The 22,818-nt window shown below is 46.5% G+C and overlaps 1 protein-coding gene across 4 annotated transcripts in view; it reads right to left on the reverse strand.

The window, feature by feature from the left end:
- Nucleotides 1-532: 532 nt before the first annotated feature.
- MLLT10 (MLLT10 histone lysine methyltransferase DOT1L cofactor) overlaps nt 533-22,818 on the reverse strand; it is a 122,101-nt gene continuing 99,815 nt past the window's right edge. For all 4 annotated transcript variants that reach the window (XM_072154191.1, XM_072154189.1, XM_072154188.1 and 1 more), the window contains 9 exons: nt 16,845-16,950; nt 12,911-12,986; nt 8,168-8,322; nt 5,837-6,025; nt 5,337-5,422; nt 4,711-5,060; nt 4,526-4,628; nt 3,247-3,456; nt 533-1,677 (listed from right to left, as the gene is read on the reverse strand). In XM_072154191.1, coding sequence (XP_072010292.1) covers nt 1,633-1,677; nt 3,247-3,456; nt 4,526-4,628; nt 4,711-5,060; nt 5,337-5,422; nt 5,837-6,025; nt 8,168-8,322; nt 12,911-12,986; nt 16,845-16,950 — 1,320 coding nt within the window. In that variant the 3' untranslated portion in view covers nt 533-1,632. The remainder of the gene's footprint in view (nt 1,678-3,246; nt 3,457-4,525; nt 4,629-4,710; nt 5,061-5,336; nt 5,423-5,836; nt 6,026-8,167; nt 8,323-12,910; nt 12,987-16,844; nt 16,951-22,818) is intronic.

The following is a 22,818-nucleotide window of genomic DNA, read 5'->3' on the forward strand; positions in this document are numbered from 1 at the left end:
ACCTCTAATCCGACCCCCTCTCTACAATTTAGGAAGGAAAGCAGGAGCACAGGACTTACATACACAACTCTGGTACAGCCCATGAAAGTCTCTTATTGCAAATCTGGAGAACCCCTGTACTGACCAATCAGGGCGTCGCACATCCCCCATGTATTTTACTCTAACGTCCGTGTCCGTAGTCGTGTAGTGGAGAGAGGAGAAGCCTCTAAACCTTTGCTACTAGAATGTAGAGGTTACAATTTTTTGTGTTTTCTAGAAACGTACAGGAAAAGTTGTAAGGAAGAACATCTTCAAATGTCAAGTTTTTGAATTTCCGCTCTTCGGGTCTAGAGGACGTCCATTTACTCAGTTCAGACGCTTCCAGCAGAACCGGCACAGTCCAGCCCTTAAATGCCGGTAATGGGTTACCATACACATCAAGGGGATGTTGTTTGGACCTAATGGTTTCGTGTGTGTAGAGGTGTCCTGCTCTCCTCCGATACATAGAAGAGTGGAGCCACCAGGACCCTTTGTTCATTGAATAATCCAGTGGTTCACCCCTTCCCCGATTCGAGAACACGAGCACCCAGTGTGCAGGTGTATACAAGGCTGGAAGGAATAGCCGTCAGTCAATGTCGGATCACAAACACCGGTTCTGATGGTGGCTGCCATCTTGGAAGGATCAGTAGAAGACAATACAAAGGAATTTTTTTTATATGGATTCCCATAAACATAATACAAGGACACTTCCCGGTCTACCAGAGCCTAAGCCGGTGCGGATTATGAATCTCCGCCTACGATGTCCTTATTGGGTACATAACCAGGGACGGAACCGACGCTACACCCCTTCAATACCTCCAAGCTCCAGACATGGGGGTACTAGCTGATTGCCGGGGTGTATGGACCAGGATGCTGCTGAACTGAGTAAACGGTGGGATTCCTGAGGAAGGGTAAGAAGGCATCTAATGCCGCTGCCCTCGGTGCTAGGAATCCCTACATATACCGGTAGATCCGCCATATATCTTGTATCCGGGAGTCTTCATGGAGTCCCCTGTTGCATAACTCATTGTATAGGAATAAATACACGGGACCCCCAGAGCCTCTAGTGCAATGTGAATGTCGCCTGGTGTCAGCTCCGGGAACCTCATCGTCAGGCACTTTCTATGGAATAACGTGGCGCCGCCCCCCCGCACCGACCCTACAATATCATCTGCTGGAAACACGTCTGGTAACAATCATATTGTTCATTAATACCTTCAAGTGACCAGTGGGCAGAATTGCACCGAGGTATCACCAGCGCCCCCTAGAGGCCAGGAGCCGCGTCCAGCATTGCACTCCTGCGGACAACAGTGTTTTTACCTTTCTCTGACTTTATACGATCAAGTATCAGTGCAACAAAGCAACAGGAAAGTTACAATGAATAAATATCTCCGGCCTCGCCCGCCCTGATCCCCTCCCCCCCGGAATAGCGGGACCATCCGCCCTCTGCCGTGTGCTACTCGCCCATCGCTCGGCAGGGTGACGGCGAGTACGGAGGGAAGGTTTTAGGTCTTCTTTGTTTGCATTGTTTCTTTGCTACAAAAAGGAAGACGTGGTTTTGTTCAGAGAGTCCATTGCCGGGTGGAGGCCTCGAGCTCCCGTCATCTCCGAGCATCAACTCTTATCTTGCATAACTGGTCCGTTCTTGTCTCCAAGTCTCTGGGGAGAAGGGAAATATTCAGCACATTATATTCCATGCAGTGGAGTCCTAGTCATGTACACTACAACCAGATATTTAGTGATAACCTGTCACCAGATTTTACCCCATTACACTACTGCCCCCCTCAGGTAGGGGAAGGAATGTCCTCTGTAGAACTCCCTCTATTATGTGAAATCTCCCCCCGTTTAAAAATAAAAAAATCTCCTCCAAACTTATATGAAATGGGCAGGGAAGAGTCATATTTTAAGTGAGTCAAGTTATGAGGCTGCAAGGAGAGCGTCACTTCAGATGCCCCCATCTTCGGTTCTTTAGTACCTAGTAACATGGTCCTGGTGTCATAATAAAGACAGGAACCGGAGTTACAGGCAGTAAGTTTGGAATTGAATATTTGCCTCCAGATTGAATTTCCAACTACTACTTTAGCTCCCTGTATCTCTGGTTCTGTAGCTCACAATCCATAAGCCTGGTGTAATCTGAAAGATGAGATCCTGATCTTTAATACAACACCATAAACATGATTCTAGTTACTATAGAACCAAAGATAGGGGGTGACTGAAGGAGGCCAATGTCCCCGTTTATGTAGATGATGATCTGAAAATTTGTCTACTAAATGGAATTAATAATAAAGTTAGAACGAGACAAAACTAAATACTTTTGAGATTTAAGTATTGTGAAGTCCTGGATCTGGATGTAACCCGTGACACAGCAATGGTTTTTGGAAGCCAAGGGTGAGCTGGAAATTTGTTTGTCATTGTGAAGTGACCCTGCCCGTGCAGCCTCTAAACTTGACTCATCTCAAAAATATGACTCTTCTCAGCTGATCTGCGTGTGACTTTTAAGATTTTTTTTTAATAGGTGAACTGGAGAGATTTCACATAAAGAGGGGATTCTAGAAAGGACATACCATACCTGAAAAGGAGTTTCCTGGAGACAGCGCCCCTCTAAGGGATAAATCCAGCCCTGCTACATATGTATTCAGTATAGTGTTCAGCCTTCTAATAGGTCGATATTTCCCACATTACACAATGGCCCGAGCCCTGCAGTCTGTGATGCTAGGAGTCACTGCCTCCCTCCTGTGATTACAGTACAGGACAGCGACTCCCATCATTAGAGAAGACCAAGACTCCAAGAGTCTGGGTCTGGGTCAGCGCTCAGTCAGGGATACCTACGGCCACAATACTTTCCCGATTGAATTTAATAGTTTCAGACGACCTTTAACCCCTTATTAAGATTCTTTCCCTATTCAGAAGAATTTGGGGTCACTTCTTTCTCCTCCTTTGCTCAAATACAAGAGAAGAAGTTGAACCGACACAATTCTACGGGAAATAGTTGTATCCGGGGTAGTGGTTACAAGGTCCAAAGACTTTCCTAGTGATCGAGTCCAATGATCTAACATTAAGTATCTCTAAGGGATCTTGATTCTGAGCATGAAGTGGAGCAGCACACAAGTTACTGCTGCGTTTTCCCTCCGGAGCAGCGCTCCATGTAGTCCAGATGTGAAGGGAACAGCATCCAGCTCTGGGGAGCCTCAGGGGGACATTGTCAGGATGATGTGGGATTGGACTTACTGTGACTTTGTGAGCGGTGCTGTCAGCGTGCATGGCCAGGAAGGGGTTGGTGGCGCTGGAGTGCAGGGTGGCGGCCTGGGCCCCGGCCAGCAGGTTGTTGAGTGGTAGCTGAGCGGTGGCCGGGAGCTGCAGCTGCTGGAGGTCCGGCTGGTGGTGGTGCTGCTGCTGCGAGTGCTGCATGATCTGATATAACAGCGCGTGGTGCTGCTCCTGGGGGGAGACACATAACAGGGGGGGGTGAAGACGCCATCATCCGTCCACTGTATCGGGGCCACGGGAACCCGACACGGATCTGAGGATCTTATGTGGAAATGTTATTTACACGTATAAAACTCATTGCTCTGATACCACCAGTAGGGGGCAGGCTGCTCGGCTTGTCAGACCTCCCTGCACTGCACAACGTGATGACGGAGATCAGACACAACATGCAGGGTGCACGCAGGGAGGTCGGGAGACCACCATAGCCCCACTGGTGCCTCAATGTCCAGGTGGTATCATAATGTAACATATCAGAATATCATAATAATTTTTTATTATCATTTTGTTTTCATGACATGTAACAAAAAAAGCATAAAAAAGCATAACAAATATGCTTTTACATTTATTTTTCCCATAATTGTATAATCTTTACCAAAATATGTTCAGTGTCAATCCATCCCCCTTTCCCAGGTTCAGAGACCGAGGCAGAGGCTGCATGTATGATAAGCATAATCTTTATTTATACAGCGCCATCATATTCCGTAGCGCTTTACTTTTGAAAAGTCTTCTGTGGCACCTAGAAACACAGTTCTGGTGTCCTTTTAAAGAGGAGAATCCCCCCTTTAATATCTGAAACAGAACTGAAGACATCCACTGTTAAATGGATCAGGAATTTAGATCCGTATTTAAGAATCACATTGTTTTATGAAACTGTGGATATCTCCGGTTCTGTTTCACCTAGATACACAATCCTTATATGATTAGATAAACCAGAACTATTTTTCTAGGTGCCACAGATCAGGGGATATGATCATTTAAACTGAGGCACTGTCATGATTTGTATATATATATACGTGGTATCTACATGGAGCATGTGCAAATCGGACGTGTGTGTATGGCCGTATGGCGGTCATGAAGGGGTTAAAAGTGGGGAAAGAGGGGATACATGCCCCATCTATGGTGAAATGTATTCATAAATATTGAAAAATAAGAAGGTATAAGAAGAACCACAGGGAGGGGTCGAGGTGTTGTGGGACCCCATGGCCCGTGTAAGGTGGGTATTAGACTTGGGGGTACTTACCGGTGTCAGCTGCTGGGAGCTCAGGAGCTGCTGGAATTGCTGGTGTTGCTGATGAAGGAAGAGTTGCCTTTGCTGGTCTGAGAGGAGTCCCAATCCCGAGGCACTGTGATAAGATAAGCTCCGTATATAACTACGTAAGGGGTACAGGCAACCACATATAGGACGCATAACGGTCGGGCCCTTACCTGTTTGTTAATGTAGAAGAGATCGGGTGGGCGACGTTAGGCAAGATCGTCCCGTGAGTAAGAGCAGTAGTTTGGGGCAATGTAGCAGGAGTCTGAATCACTCCGTTCAGAGCCCCCACAATGCCATTAATGGCCAGCTGGTTTGCTGGAAGCGCGCCAATTATTGCACCCACTCCCGGCACGGCGGGAAGAGCCGGCGTCACTGACTGAATGCCACTTGTTAGTGTTCCCATGGTGACACCATTGATTCTTTGAACCCCTTGTAATTGTTGTGCTGGGCTCTGACCATCAGGGGGCGGAGTGGAGAGAGAGGAAGAACTGCTGGTGCTTTGCCCGCTTGATGCAAGGTCCTGAACAAAAAGAAAAAATGAAGACATATTAAATAATAGAAGACCCCCTCCCCATCTGACTACGACATCATTAATGTTAATGATGAGAGAATTATTCTGATGGATTCATTTCAGACAAATTAATTCGGAAAATTATTTGTCCATCCTTCAAAAGGGAGCGTGAAGTTGTCAGGACTTGCTCCGAATACATAGTTCTGGTGTAGGGACTGACCATGTCCCATACAAATCTCCAATGAGTTTAAAGGGACTTCACGGTGTTCTCCCTCGAGCACCTACCTGATGTTGGGCAGGATGGGAGCTCTCCGCCTGGAAGTTTCCAATGTGAGGGCTTTTATTCATGATCAGGGCGTCCGTGCTGGATGCTACAAATAGTGAAATACAGAAGATTATTTAGTCACTAGAGAAAAGATGACCCAAACTTTAGGGTTGTTGTCCGTCGTTCAGCAACTCCACCTAACCTGTTGCTCCATGGGCTGCAGACCAGCTATCAGGACGCTTTACAACCTTAGTAACTAGGCAGGGCTTTGATTGGCCAGGGGGACACCTGGTGGACATACCTGGCCAATCACAGCCTTGTCTAGTTACAAGGGCATAAAGCTTCCTGATTGGAGCAGCCCATCCAGCATCATGTCCGAATTAGGCGGAGGCGGAGTCCGCTCATCTACCAGAAGCCACAAACAGAAGGAGTGGGGAGCACAGCGCCGCTCTGGGTGCAGCTTTCAGGCTCTGTTACTACACTCAGGTCTGGCCTTCTCATATCTCATCTATGTCCTTACCATTCTGCATGGGGTATTGCTGCACCTGAGGGGAAGGCGTATGGTTGGAAGATATGGAGGGGAAGGGAACAGACAGCTGTGCGTTCAGAAGCTGCAGACGCTCCTTTTTGGCAGTGAGGTTCTTGATCTGTTCCTCTAGTCGCCGGTTCTCCACTTGCAGCTGGTGCAGAGACTTTAACATCCCTAAAACTAGAACCAAAAGAAGACATTAGTATACACTCTGTTATATCAGGCTCTGCACAGGATAGAAGAGAACTTAAAGGTGGTTTAGGGCATTTACAAAAGGTTTTAATTCTGATGAAGGCCCTTGAAGTTGCCAAACATTTACAATGTTTCCATAGTATTGAATGAAGTGGCAGTATGTATACTCGACCTGCTGCTCCACCGACTAGTGAGAACTGGGCCTACATACTTCTAATGAAGCGGCAGTATGTATACTCGACCTGCTGCTCCACCGACTATTGAGAACCGGGCCTACATACTTCTAATGAAGCGGCAGTATGTATACTCGACCTGCTGCTCCACCGACTAGTGAGAACTGGGCCTACATACTTCTAATGAAGCGGCAGTATGTATACTCGACCTGCTGCTCCACCGACTATTGAGAACCGGGCCTACATACTTCTAATGAAGCGGCAGTATGTATACTCGACCTGCTGCTCCACCGACTATTGAGAACCGGGCCTACATACTTCTAATGAAGCGGCAGTATGTATACTCAACCAACTGAGAACTAGACCCTTGTTCTCGTGAATCAATCACCTTTGCGTCTCTTGCAAATTTATGATTCTAGCCATTTTATCAAGATGATATCTACTGTTACCATTACTCCTCCTCCAAGTTTCGGATATTTTGTTGTGGATAGGAAAGAGTCAAGAGAAAGGCGGGGTCGGCGTTAGTTCCTAGACTGGGAAGCTTTACCCCCTCTGCTGTTCCCAGCCTAATGTCCTGGCAGGAGAAGGGTCACGTATAATCACATTCTCACCACCAAAGATTCTTTGGCTAGAGATTTCCAGCTCTTTGATGAAACTGAAGGGGGCACATGTTCCCGGCAGGCCCTGGTGGCGCCACATGAGTGAAATCTGCACTGGCAAACGTCACCTTCACTCCGATAAACAGCGACAAGCAGGAGGTAACCTGAGCCCGGGCCGTAGGGTAATCAGTAACCACTATAACCAAACCCCATTGTTCTCCCCTAATATATGCACAAACGTTTTCCAGCCGAAACGCGTTTGATTTTCGTCCTCTCAAAATTATTCTAGTCTACAGTAGAGGGTTTCCAGCGGGCGATCCCCGACCTCTGGGAGAATTGTATTCGGGAGCTTTCACTCCCGATAGAGGGAACACAATACTGATGGGATTACTGACAGTACCCTGGAAGTAGCCGCCTGCTTACTGATTCCTCCGCGTCCTCCCAGGCTTTGTATAAAGGGAGGACGACTATGGCTTAAACGCTACGGCTGCTCCACAGCTTGTCTGTAGAAAATCGGACAGCGGACAATAAAGTTTTCTTTGTTTGCTTGACCTCTATTCCAGAAGATAAATCTGGATCAGGAATAGTCACATCTGGTCATTTCCCAAGGATTTCACTTGACCCCCCCTCTCCCACTCCCATACAAAGGGGGCTCCTCACTGCATCCAAATGAGATGCGGCACAACGTGGGGAAACCTGTCCTCTGGCCATCATGTTTAAAGGATTATCCCTGCATGGATTTCCTTACAATTTGCATTTTTCCCCTTCCAGGATACCATGAATATCAGAGGACATCACTTTACCTGCGAGGTGGAAATGGCAACCTTCCAGTTTCAGAATATGGAAGAAAAATCATAGTTTCCCCCAAAATAGACCTAAAAATAGACTGGACCGAGCGGCGGCTCCTCAATAATTGGGGTTAAATAGGTTATTCTAGTGAGTGGCAGAGACCCAGAGAGTGGATGCTACCTGTCACTGAATAGCTGCCATATCATTTCCTTGTTTCGGGGACTTGGTGTCCGGGCTGTGGAGTATGGTCACCACACAAAGTCTAGTCCACAGATTACATATACGCCCGTGTGAACATGCCCTTGGACTCAAATTACGAACGCATTAAACAATGTCGCAGATTCTCGTGACGTATCACTCTATGAATCTACTCGGAATGCTACCGACAAATTAGAATTATTTTTTTTTTTTTAGAAGTCCCCATATAATCAGTGTCCCTGTTCCAGATCATCATCAGTGAGAGTAAAGACAAGTGTCTGATGGGTACACACGACGCCTTTATAGGAATTTTCCAGGAATCCATCGGCCCATGGGATGGGGGGGGGGGGGGGGGCAGGACGGTTACTTACTGTCACTGGTTGCCCCTTGTTCCTGTAGGAACTGCTGCCCTTCGCTGCATTGCCTCTCCAGGAGCTGCTCTATACTGGTGACCGGCAGCAGGGAGCTCTCGGGATTACCGCTCCCAGACGGCTCGTAGCGGGTGGAGAGACTATTCAGGGGGGACCTGCCACAAGGAAAGATAGAAATCAGAAATCAGTGCAAAAAAAAAAAATATATGAACAACAACAATGCAATACCTGAAAGAGATGCAAACGTGTGAATTATATACATTTCAGACTATGGATAAAGTCGGGGTATATGCAGAGACATGTGCTAATGCGCAGGGTTTCCCAAGACCCCTGTGTGAATGAGGTGGTAGCGTACGGCTTCATTCTCTGTATGACTGACAGGGGACTTTACACTCTTCTCCGTCGGTCCCATAGAAGTGAGAATATTCCTGGTTAATAGAGTTAATCTCCATCTAGAAGCTGCAGTGTCAGGTTCTTGGTCTGGAGGACCCAGTCGGTACATACACAGCCCATTGTTATCAATGGCCACCAAGTCATACCTACACTTTCCTGTAGGGGCGCTGCAGTGGTTTTAAAGAGCTGATCTCTAGAGGTCCTGGAACACTTTGTTCATCTTATTTTGAGAGGAACGTCCAATTTTGCTTCCCCTCCCCCCATAAAAGTTAGCATTGAAAAAAAAACTTGCTGCAAACTCTTGAATCTAAAGAAAACTTTTCCTTAACCACTCCAGATTTACTGATTGGATTCATTGGTTTAGGAGGAAAATTGCGTCTCAGTACCTAAATGATACACAATAGCCTTTCAAAAAAAAAAAAAAAAAAAAAAAATTAAAAATGAATAATTATAATAATTTCCGTAGCTGTAGTTGTAGTTTCTATGTATCCCTTTAAAAGGACTGCCCCCCCCCAATGTCCCACTAATAATCGCGGCACAGAATGTGCTAATTGTTCCAATATTTACATAGTTATGTAGGCAAAATACGGGTTTTTCCATTGCAAACACACAAGCGCGGAGAACAGGTGACTCTCACACTGCTCCGGGTAATGGCCGCTCGTAGCCGGATACAATTTCCCTAAAAAATGTACACACAGGATTAAAAAGCTGTGATCAGTCTTTCAGCTGTCAGCCGTCCTCCTTCACCAGAGAATCCCATATTGGAAAACAAATGCGGAGTATTCTCGCTGGGACCGCGAGTCACTCTGACTTATGATTGCGGGGGCTGCTGCTACCAGGAATCGGGGGCCCTCCAATGAATTGCTAGGACCATGATGGACGAGCACTTCCAAGGCGAACCGCAGGGAACAAGCTCAAGTTGCTGAATAGAGTTCACTTATTTCCAGAGCCCCCCCCCCCCCCGTCCCTTTAACTCCTTTGATTAATTACCCTTAAGACGGGTGTGGAGACATTGGACGTATCGAGTCGCTATCTAGAAACAGTCCGTTTGTTTAATAAATTAATTAATAATATTATAATTAATATAATAATATTTATATTCCTTCCTGGTGATCGCTGCAGATCTCGTCCATGAAGTCCCTGATAAACGTCTGTCATCTTTAGGGGCGGCTCCAGGAGTCAACCCTCGCTGAGGTAATACACTGAAGAAGAGGCATGGGGGGGGGGGGAGATCAATAAGTGTTATAAGAGTATAATGAAGTATTGAAATGCTTAGGTATATTAATGATATAAATGTTTGGAAATGGGGCTTGAATATACATTTACACCCAGAGTGCTCGATCAAAGTGTTTTATATTGTTACATGTGAAAGCCCACCATAAAATATCATACAGGTCTAGACTGGCCTCTTTACTCCGCCCCGATCCGGTGTGGCGCCTGTTATCACCACCGGTCTGGTGGGGTCCGTCTGTAACTAGGGGTTGTCTGTAAGTCGGATGTCCTTAAGTTGGGGACCGCCTGTAATTATCAGTGTTGGACAGTAGAGTATGGACACCAGGTTAGAGGATTACTCCATTATTACTCATGCTAATCCTTGGCTATTGGGATGTTAATATAAGCAGTAAGTTAGCCTGCGCATATCATTAAGGGCTCCGTCATCTGAATGATTTACTAGGAAGTTATGGACACTCCCTAATGAACAATTATTTAGTGGGGGAAATTTCCTAAGCCGCGGCCTAAATACATGAAGTTTGCTGCTCAGCAGCGGAGGACACAGCGGGTGGGTGACTACACCGGATTTCCATCATCAGTTCTGGTCTCAGGTGCCATGAAAAATCTTGGGGGGGTAAAGACGGAAGAGCTGGGCTTAGGCCAAAAAATGTTTTTGTTGATTACACACTGTTGAAGGGGGTAGAGGAGTCTGGGTCCCATATTAGAAAGATTGTCCTCTGGGCCTCCAAGTAAGATTTCTGTTCCGGCTCCGATGGTACGAGTATGTGTCAAGGGTGGAGGTGAGCGATGACCATCCCTGTACATATATACAGGCCCCGGCCTCCCCTAACCCATACACACAATGACTAATGTCCTAGAAGTGGTCGGATGTTTAGTTGGCGCTAATGTTTCAGACCTATGGATGGATGGATCTGTTTATGTGAGGTCATCTCCTGCTGAGCCAGCACGCGGCCCGGCCCTCTTTCCATTACCTTTATTGGCTCGGTAAGATGGATGCGATAGACGAGGAGTAGACTTGCTGCTCTTCAGACGTGGCCCGTAATGACACAATAACAAATTATGGGCTCTAAGTGCTGTTCAGTTAGTTAAAAGGACACCAATTGCTCTGTTAAAAGCTCCGCGTATTACCGCTGATGTGTTCTGCAAGTGCTCAATTGGATTCTCAAACCCTTCGGTAGGCACATACGTTACAGGACCATCAGAAGAACTGATTTATAGACACATGTGGATGTATGGAGCAACTCCCTGTAAAGTCCATATGTGCGAATAGGGATTGTGGATACCGAAAAGGGGGCTCCCGGCTTCAGACAACTCTGTGAGCTACAAAGCTGTGGTTCTGGTGGACTCTTCTGATACATGAGTAACTATGGCTTCCACAAGCAAAATCACAACTTTTTGTGCTGGGACTGGGGATGAAAGGGGTCATCCCATGTTTATAGGTTATCCCCTATTCACAGGATAGGTGAGAACTAGCTGATCAGTGACGGTCATACTGCTGGGACCCCCAACAATAATAAGAAGAGGACCCTCGCAATCCATAGTACAAGGATACTGCTCTTACTAATTGATGGAGAGGCAGGTTGAGTATGCGCCATGTCAGAGATAGCAGAGCACGGTTCTCAGCAATCTCCAGCGCTCCATAGAATGGAGTGGCAGGGAGCATGCTCAACCTGCTGCTCCATTAATTATTAAAAAAGGTATTCTTGTTCTCTGGGGGTCATGTTCTTGTGATCGGTGGGGGTCCCAGCAGTCGGACACTCACCGATTAGCTAAACTTGGGACTTGGAGTTGTTTGGAGTTGTAAAACATGGATGCTTTCTTCCATAAATAGCGCCACACATAACCATGGTTTGCAATGGTATTGCAGTTCAGCTGTATAGAATAGAATGAAGCTTTGTTGCAGTGAAGGGCCCTAACCACGGTCCGGAGAGCAGATGATTTAGAAAGAAAGCAGACATGTTTATCAATCTCTGGACAACCCCTGGATACGCCACTTTTAAGCATTGGATGAAAGAATATCTCTTTGCCCTTTTGAGGTGCAGTAAACTACAATCGAAGTTTTTAGGATTGGACAGAGAGCTCCTATTGTATCAGTTTCATATAAGACAATTTAAAATAGCAAAAGAGTTTGCAGAAAAAAAAGTTCTGCATCATTTTGTGTCCAATGCTTTAAAGCAAACTTGTGTGTCTCCGCGGCAACAGACTACAAACTCTGTCGGACTCTGCAATGACCATTCAGATGTCCCTTACTTATTGCTTCACAATGTCAGTAGAAGCAGAAGACAGATGGTCGAGAATATGACTTCAGGATCAGACTATTTGGGATTGTTACCATAGAGATCTATAGGTTTTTCATAGCTGTAGACACAAAATAATAGATTTATGGATGCTCTAGAACGGAGGAAAATAGGCCAGAAAAGTGACCCTTTACACGGGTTGCTTGGATGAAAGCAGTCGTGTTTTGGAACCACCGGAAAACCCCTTTAAAAACCTGGATAAACTCTAAAAGCACATCCCACAGATATCTCCTGGTTGCCATACAGTGTAGGCTTTTTCATGCACACGGATTCTCGCCAAGGCATGGTGCCCGGCCAAAATCCAGCAAGCTCTATCATTTTCCTGTGCACGGTACGCTGCCACGTGTGTGTGGTCACCGCACCAGTGCCGGGCGCCATAGCGTCCACACACTGACTATGTAACAGAGGCCTTAGATGAAGACTATGTGCACAGTTTATTATGGACTCTGATGTTATTTCGCCTCATTCTCCGCCCTACAGAAGGATATGCAAGCACTGCGCATACGAGATGGTAAAGGGGAGATAATAAATGAGGGGTGTCAGCAGTGGCATAATGAGGTGCTAATAAAGATGAGCTGCAGAGTATAAGAACCAGGTCTGTGCGCCGCCCCCCCACCAAGAATCCCTCGAGGAAACCGCACTCCCTTTCAGCACATGTTTTAATATCCTACAAAAGCAAATTCCTGCTCCCGGGAGAATAGCAGCAGCCATTGCTCCACGTCCACAGGCCGTCTATATTATTCTTCTAAATGTCAACAAAACCGCCGGCCTCCGATGAGAGGTGTCGTTCATTCCGGCATTCCGAGGAAAGAATACTCACCGCGGAGACAAGCTTCCTCTAGGGGAGGCGACCTTCACCGCCAGACTGCGACCGGTGTCCGCCAGATCCTGATCCGCTGTAAAACAGGTCAGAAAAAGAAATGTGTTAGTGTTAACCTCTCCGAGCCGCAGCGCAGACCAGCAGTACGGATCTGTGCGTGTCCTATCTCCAGCATCTTAATGAACAACTTGTCATATTGTCTTCTCCCATATCCTATGGATTTTACAAATAAAGAATGAAATGACCCAATTTTACATAAACTCTGTGTCTCCGATTAATAAATCTCCACCTCCTGCAGGGACCGTGACGTCGCAAAGTTTTTTTTACGTGCCGACTGGAGCACGTGATCTGGATTCCCTCAACCTGAGCCAAGTCCCAAATTCTACAAACAACTGGCCGCGGTCACACGTTGCGTTTCGTTTGAGTTTAACACATCCGTTTTCAAACAGCTGAAGAGATTTGCCCAATGACATTGTTGTCGACATTGCGTTTACAAAAACGCAATCGTTAACGCAATGTTGACAACAATGTAATTAGGCAAATCTCCTCTTCAGCTGTTTGAAAACGCGCGTGTTAAACGCAAACGAAACGCATCCTGTGACCGCAGCCTTAGAGTCTTGTCACTACAGAATTTAATAACCGAAGCTGCTGCAACAATGTACAGTTGTCCGCAGATTATATAGGAGAACGTATGTGAGGTTCACGTAAACAGAGACGCCCGACTGTATATAAGATGATAATGGATGAGTCGTCTGATACAGAAGTGATCAACATAACAGAGGATCAGCATCCAGTAATAAGGACATTTTATACATTTTATATGTACTCAATGATTTGCCATTTCTACATCTTACTGATTTTTAATAGAAAATAAACAGAAAATCAAAGTTTCAGGTAACATGTTAAAGAGCAGGAGGATGTTATAGAGCAAGGGGAGCTGAGGAGAATGTACATGGTGTCCTATCTGCAGGCAGCATGTTATAGAGCAGGAGGAGCTGAGCAGGTTGTACATAGTGTCCCATCTACAGGCAGCATGTTATACAGCAGGAGGAGCAGAGCAGATTGTACATAGTGTCCTATCTGCAGGCAGCATGTTATAGAGCAGGAGGAGCTGAGCAGATTGTACATAGTGTCCTATCTGCAGGCAGCATGTTATAGAGCAGGAGGAGCTGAGCAGATTGTACATAGTGTCCTATCTGCAGGCAGCATGTTATAGAGCAGGAGGAGCTGAGCAGATTGTACATAGTGTCCTATCTGCAGGCAGCATGTTATAGAGCAGGAGGAGCTGAGCAGATTGTACATAGTGTCCTATCTGCAGGCAGCATGTTATAGAGCAAGAGAGTCATGTGGAAAGGCTGCCTTTTAGGACGATCCACTTAACAAAATGAAAGCAAAGTTTTAAATATACAGTACAATAGGCAGATGAGAACCATTAGAAACCCGTAGTTGGTCTTTCCTATTGACAAATGTGCTCTATATAATATCACGTGAACACAATATAGACACATATTCTATCCCTTTGTATGTAACATGAGGTATCAGGGGTGAGGGCTGGAGCACGAGCTGAAAAACTTTGTCCCAAATGTTTGATTCTCCATAATAGTTGAGAGTCACACACTGGGGGCGTGCGGGGGAGGAGGCCGGGGCTTCACGTATGCTGTGCCCCTCCCCTCTGCCACTTTTAATTTCTCCAGTGAAAGTAATGAATCGCAGCTGTGCGGAGTAATCTGTATGCTTATCACAGCAAATCCCAACGTGTTGTGCTGTTTAACACTTTCCACACTAGAGCACACCACAAGAGGAAGGGGGGGGGGGGGGTGTCATCCTCGTCATTGGGTCCTCAGATTCTGCTTGTTGCACATAAAATTGTCAGATTGTCTCCAGCCCTGGAAATGGATCTCCTTGGGAAAGTAACGATCCGATTTAATAATAACAATAATAAGAGAGAAGGGGAAATCTCGCCTGTAGCCAGAAACAAAAGCGGCGTCCCCCCCCCCCCGGCTGGCCCCTTCTCAAGGTTATCCTCCCCTCATTCTGCGGAAAGCGACCTCTGACCCCCCGGCTGCCAAAGACATGGCTGATACACTCTGGGTGCACCCCCTCCCCTCTCCCAAAAACATGTCAACAAAGCAGAAACTTCTCCACCCGGGAAGGAACAAAGGAGCCGGAGTCTCCACAACACGGAGGAGATCTGCCCCGTCCCATCCACTTTATTACGCTCATTATGTCCTTTGCGGTGAGAGATGATGAAGTCTACGGTTTTTGGCAATGGGGACGGTGCAGAGGAACCGCACGGCCTCGGGTTATGGGTTGTAATAAATATATGGAAAAAAAAGAGCAGAAAGGAAATGGATGCGAAATTACACAAAAGTCAAACGAGGTAAATGTAATGGAAAGTGTACAGGACCTGCCACTACACAGCAACGCGGCCGCGCACCCCAGAATACGGCTGTAACATGGTCTGCTACTTACACTTTATGACTTAAAGGGGTCGTCCACTTTCAGCAAATAATTGATATTGTTTGTATAAGGAAAAGTTCTACATGGTTTTCCAGATCTCTGCTTGCTGTCATTCTATAGAAAGATTCTAGGTTAACTCCCAGTGGATAGAAATCTGATCATGTGTCATGCGATGTCACACAGGTGCACGGCTCATTATATCCCTGGTCATGTGATGTCACACAGGTGCACGGCTCGTTATATCCCTGGTCATGTGATGTCACACAGGTGCACGGCTCGTTATATCCCTGGTCATGTGATGTCACACAGGTGCGCGGCTCGTTATATCCCTGGTCATGTGATGTCACACAGGTGTGCGGCTCATTATATCCCTGTTCATGTGATGTCACACAGGAGCACGACTCATTATATCCCTGGTCATGTGATGTCACACAGGTGCACGGCTCGTTATATCCCTGATCATATGTCACACAGGTGCACGGCTCGTTATATCCCTAGTCATGTGATGTCACACAGGTGCGCGGCTCTTTATATCCCTGGTCATGTGATGTCACACAGGTGCGCGGCTCTTTATATCCCTGGTCATGTGATGTCACACAGGTATGCCGCTCGTTATATAACTGGTCATGTGATGTCACACAGGTGCGCGGCTCATTATATCCCTGTTCATGTGATGTCACACAGGTGCGCGGCTCATTATATCCCTGTTCATGTGGTGTCACGCAGGTGCAAGGCTCATGATATCACACAGCTCTTATTACTCCCCGAGTTATAACGAGTGATGCATCTGTGTGACATCACATGACGAGGAATATAATGAGCCGTGCACCTGTGTGACATCACATGACCAGGGATATAACGAGCCGTGCACCTGTGTGACATCACATGACCAGGGATACATAATGAGCTGTGTATCTGTAAACAATGAAGCTTCCTATAGAATGACAATAACTGTGAGGTTGTTGGAATATTATTGGTATATTGGAACATTGTAGAAGTTTTCATTACACAAAGAATAGCAATTATTTGCTCAAAGTGGACAATCCCTTTCAATAAAAAGATAATTACACACTTCCCATTGTTTTGTTTCCATTGCTTTTGTTGACTATGTGTTTCCAGGGCAACAGACAACAAACACACAGTGTAGTGTTATTCTTCCGGTTGTGTTTGCATCTATCCATTCTTCACTAATGACCAAATTTACATCAGTAAAACGTAGATGACAAATGGGAAAAAGTCAGCTCTACTGTCCAGTGGAGGAATAATATTAATTGAAGTTGACTAAAATTATTGATAACCTATCCATAAAATAAAATTAGACAGGAGGGGGGGGGGGTTCCAACACCCAACACCCCCACAGGGCAGCTCATAACCAAAGATTGAAACAGGAAGCAGACAGCGCCATTCTGTGTGTAGTGGTCAGACCCGGGTACTGCAGATCAGCTGACATAGTCTAATACACTGCGGTCATTACCTGTCTGGCTGTTTTCGGTGGCTCCTACAGAGGAGGAAGGATTTTGCCGACTTCCAGTGAGATGAGATGACGTCACAGTCACTAAGGATCCAGGAAGAGCGTTTACCTGCACGGAGAGAGAAGACATGATATCAATCTGAGAGCTGCTCATAAAAGAGGGAAATTGTTACCAAAAATGACCATTTTTAGCTTCAGTCACTGGAGGTGCGGCCAGTAACACCCAAATCCTTACATAGAGACCATGTAATCCTCTGGAGAGGTGCGGGGCGAGACGTGTACAAGAGCCGCCTGCGCCGGCATACGTAATGCAGAAGATCGGTGCGCTGACACGGTAATGGTGCGGGATGTGACAGGACGCCAATACAGGACAAACACCAGCCGCTACGCAGAATACAAGATACCGGCTCAGCCATGAAGCCCCCACAGCCTCATGCAGACCCCTTCTTAGGAAAAAAGTAACCACCCACAATCATTGTTCCTTGAGCTTACAATCTCATTCTTAAAGGGGTCGTCCACTTTCAGCAAATAATTGATATTGTTTGGGGAATTGAAAAATTATGCACGTTTCAAATATAGTTTCTGTATCAATTCATTGCCGATTTCTAGATCTCTGCTTGCTGTCATTCTATAGGAATCTTTATTGTTTACTTCCTGGTGTACAGCTCGCTATATTCCTGGTCATGTGATGTCACACAGGTGCACGGCTCGTTATATCCCTGATCATGTGATGTCACACAGGTGCACGGCTCGTTATATCCCTGGTCATGTGATGTCACACAGGTGCACGGCTCGTTATATCCCTGGTCATGTGATGTCACACAGGTGCACGGCTCGTTATATCCCTGGCCATGTGATGTCACACAGGTGCACGGCTCGTTATATCCCTGGTCATGTGATGTCACACAGGTGCATGGCTCATTATATCCCTGGTCATGTGATGTCACACAGGTGCACGGCTCGTTATATCCCTGGTCATGTGATGTCACACAGGTGCACGGCTCGTTATATCCCTGGTCATGTGATGTCACACAGATGCACGGCTCGTTATATCCCTGGTCATGTGATGTCACACAAGTGCACGGCTCGTTATATCCCTGGTCATGTGATGTCACACAGGTGCACGGCTCGTTATATCCCTGGTCATGTGATGTCACACAGGTGCACGGCTCGTTATATCCCTGGTCATGTGATGTCATTCTCTAGGAAGCTTTATTGTTTACTAATTGTGGATAAACACCAGACCCAGGTCACAGGTGCACGGCTCATTATAGGGATAAGGACAAGGGATATAACAAGCCGTCACATGACCAGCGACTGGTGTTTATCCACAAGAAGTAAACAATAAAGCTTCTTAGAGAATGACAGCAAGCAGAGATCTAGAAAACCTTGAAAGCTTGGTTTCCTAGAAGAAGATGATGACACTGTTGTTCCTGCACATCAGAAAAAGCCAAAGAGGCTAATCTGCTTTATCCAACGCGTTTCAGGACTGAGACAGCGCCTTCTACAGGACAAAAATTCTTTATAACAGATCTTAACTTTTAGTAGTCAGGATCCAGGAAGACCCTCTAGTATAACATGAGCCTGATGTACAGCCCTCCCCCTGTATGTGGGATTCCGGTCACCCCTACAGTACCCTGGCGCACGGCCACCATGTGGTTATCCTGTTAATTATTTAATCTTATTAAACCCCTTTGGAACGTAATAGCAGGTAGACAACAGATGTCTCACACACGATTGGCCTTGTACATCTCAAGCCGGCTGTGGAGGTCAACGGGTCGAGCCGTCACGTCCACCGTTCAATCCCGTCTGACGGCATACAACCGCGTGCCGTCATTCCCAGAAATCTGCATACGATTTCATTACTTCCTCGCTCTCGTCTTAGGAAGCCCGGCTGCGGGATTTTTTTTTCCCCCCCCTACTCTCGGGAGGGGAGGAGAAGCGTAAGAAGAAGGAGGATGTGTTCGACACAATAGACAGTTCCACAAATAGGCGCTTTGCCCTGACCTCGAATACGGAGCTGAATTTTTGGCAGCGTCCCAGCCCTACTTACTGAGCAGCTCTTCAAAACTTTGTATTCATTCATGTCGCTAACCACCGCTCCGAGGAGGAAAAAAAAAAGGCCTATACTGGGCTCCGTGCCAAACACGTGAAAATGAGCCCTCCAACATACGCAGCCAAAGTCTTGCATAATCCGCTGCAATAAAAAAAAAACCGCTCTCCCTTGGCCGCACACACCATTCCCTTTCTAAGAACATTCCTGTGTCTGTTATACGGCAGGAATAGAAACAACTTGTGCACTACAGTAACAAAGTCATTCCCAAAGTGCAAACAGGTTCAGCCGAGGGCAGCGGGACGCACCCCAGACGTGGGAGAAAACCCGAGTATCTGCTATGTGGACATCACCTACGCGTCTCTAAGAGACTGGTGCAACGCAAATGCAAAAAATGATAAGAAATAATAGTCAATAATAGTAAAAAAAACCAAAAAAAAAAACCAACAAAACAATAAAAATAAAAATGAAGCTCGATATAAGACATATGGGAAAGGCTTCTTAAATGTCTGTATTTTGATATAGAAATTTGCTATAAATATATGATAGCGGGGGACATGACTTTCCAGCCCTGGATTGGCAGAAATACAGTATTTTTCGGAACTATAAGGCGCACTGGAGTATAAGGCGCACCATCAATAAATGCCTGCTAAAACGTCTAGGTTCATATATAAGGCGCACCAGATTATAAGGATGAATGACCAGCAGGTGGCAGACCTGTGCACAGTACAAGGCAGCTGTTGTCTGTAAGTAAGGTTCATATATAAGGCGCACTGGACTAGAAGGCGCACCTTATAAAATCAAAGGATTTTTTATGCGCCTTATAGTCCTAAAAATATGGTACCTGCATTTCCAACTTCCGGCATCGGATTGTCAGCTGTGCAGAGAATCCAAATTTAAATAGGTTGTCCGGAGGTGGAAAAACATGGCCGCCACACCCGACCGTGGTCTTTGCTGGTATTGTATTTCTGTCCACACGCCTGTAAGGCGGCAAAAATGGAATAGTATCCACTTTCTGACCCTAGACAAATAGTCTCTCACTCAGCCAAACTGTACTGAAGAGATGCAATCACGTCCAAACATCGCTGTCTAAAGTCGGGAATCTGTTCCTTCTGGAATAGGCTTCCTGAAGGTCATGCTTGATGTCAAGGGGACTGCCTTACAAGGTAGCTATAAGCATCGTGGGTTTCCTTATCCCAACCTGGAAACCATCCTTGAATATTTTCCCATAATTCTTTAGTGGAGCCTCAATAGCTATAAGTCTTCACACGCCTACAAGGTGGACTTAACTGGCAAAGTCTCCGCAAGGAGAACTCTTACTTCCTGGTCCTAGATATGAATGGAGTTTAGTTGCAATACCACACAATACCTATGGAGGGGAGAGGAGCACTTTTTGGGAAAAAAAAGCAGCCAGGTTTTCAACCCCTTTAAGTCAATAGAGCTCAGGGACTCATCATCATATGCGTCAAAGACAGCTATGGAACTTCTGACATCGCAGGGTAGCAAAGGGATGCATACAGACCCCCATTCTGTTGACCATTGTTGGGGGGTCCTGGCTGTCGGACCCCACAAAATCAGACGTAAATGGGAAGACTCCTGTAACTTTAATGGGTTCCCATTGAGCTAATGTCTGTCCTTTGTGATGGATGCCCCTTTTAGGAGCCGATGTGAACTCATTCCTGACCCATTTCTATAATATCCTGCAGGCAGAATTAACATTTGAGTATTTAAGCCCGAATCCTCCTTGGGCATAACTGCAGCATTGTACATGGATTATATCGGGGCTCACAATCCCAGGGTGCACACGAGGGAGGATTCCACATGAAGCAGTTAAAGTAGAAACACGTTTGGAACACAGGTGGAAATCCAAAACTTGGGTAACCCCATAGAGGTACTGGGTGACCCCCACATAGACACTGGGTGACCCCCACATAGACACTTGGTGACCCCCACATAGACACTGGGTGACCCCCACATAGACACTGGGTGACCCCCACATAGACACTGGGTGACCCCCACATAGACACTGGGTGACCCCCACATAGACACTGGGTGACCCCATAGAGACACTGGGTGACCCCATAGAGACACTGGGTGACCCCATATAGACACTGGGTGACCCCATATAGACACTGGGTGACCCCATATAGACACTGGGTGACCCCATATAGACACTGGGTGAAACCATAGAGACACTGGGTGAAACCATAGAGACACTGGGTGACCCCATAGAGACACTGGGTGACCCCATATAGACAATGGGTGACCCCCATGTAGACACTGGGTGACCCCATATAGACACTGGGTGACCCCATATAGACACTGGGTGACCCCATATAGACACTGGGTGACCCCACATAGACACTGGGTGACCCCACATAGACACTGGGTGACCCCATATGGACACTGGGTGACCCCACATAGACACTGGGTGACCCCACATAGACACTGGGTGACCCCACATAGACACTGGGTGACCCCACATAGACACTGGGTGACCCCATATAGACACTGGGTGACCCCATATGGACACTGGGTGACCCCATATGGACACTGGGTGACCCCATATAGACACTGGGTGACCCCATATAGACACTGGGTGACCCCATATAGACACTGGGTGACCCCATATAGACACTGGGTGAGCATGTAGTGTCACACACAAAGAATTGTAGTTACTAGTTCTGCGTAAAAGGATTATATTGGTCCATGGTCCATGTAAATATGTATAAATAGACAACTGCATGTTACTATTGTCCTTGTCCAAGAGGTGTGTCCCCCTACTGAAATTACGGAAATGGTTAGCACTGATTGGATAGGCAGGTGGACAGACATCCTACAATTCCAGGAGGCATAACAGAGGAACAATGGAAGAATTTATCTGGTTCTTCTAATAGAAGCTTTACTGGGACTGCACCCGGATATAAGGCGTTGGTCCTAAATAAAAACCCATAAAAAAGACCCCAAAACCCTTCCGCCTGTTTCCGGTCGCTCTGACTGGTTATGCGCTAATTCCTAGTGACTCTCCTGACACTTGCCAGTGAAGAGAATGGTAACAAGCCCCCGCTGTTTCGGCACAGCCATCACTTTTGTCCGAGTCACTTCTCCTGACTGCGGAGCGGCTGCTCATCTCTCCCGGTCCCCCGGAGGTTAGCCGCTTAACCCTTCCACTGCTGAACGTGCCCTGACTATTAACTACATACGTGACTTGCATTAAAAGCAATTACCGTCAAACGGCACTTTTTTATGTTTAAAAAAAAAACGTTTATTCTGTATCGGTACAAATTTTAGGGGAAATTCAGGGATGAAAAAAAACCCCCAAAAACAAACGTTAACTCTTCAAATCGCCAAAACGGAGGCTGAACATGTTATCACGTCTAGCAGGACAGAAGAGCAGGAGCACTTCGAGCTGTATGTTGGCTAGGCAGGCCCGCCCCTGGTGCACTTGCTGGCTAATTTGCATATCCCTATAAAGATGATGATCTCTGCATTGCCGTTTTGGGATCTTTGAGATTCCAAGTTCCGCCACTGGCAACAACTGGTTACAAATCTGTAACTTGTCATCCAGAACTGCAGAATATGGGACGGGAGGGGAAGGAGAGAGTAATAAATATTTAAGTTGCGCATTATTAACACCTTTGCATTGCGGGGCTAATGGCAGCGCGGGGATTAAATGTGAAGCGGGAGATTCATGTTTCACTCGTAGGGAAAAACAGGCCAGAGCAAGCATTTATTAAAAAAGTGCAATCATCCTGTCAATACACATTAAGGGCAGAGGATTCCAACAAGCTGGAAAATTCCACAGCTGAAATCGCCTTTCACGGGCTCCCGACAGTGCTTGTCCCTTTATAGGGAGGGGATGATCTGCAGAATACACACAAATTCCAGGAGCCGGCAATGTCACCCGGGCCATTGACATGGAAC

This window comes from Engystomops pustulosus, chromosome 5 (assembly GCF_040894005.1).
Source record: "Engystomops pustulosus chromosome 5, aEngPut4.maternal, whole genome shotgun sequence".
NCBI classification, from domain to species: Eukaryota; Metazoa; Chordata; class Amphibia; order Anura; family Leptodactylidae; genus Engystomops; species Engystomops pustulosus.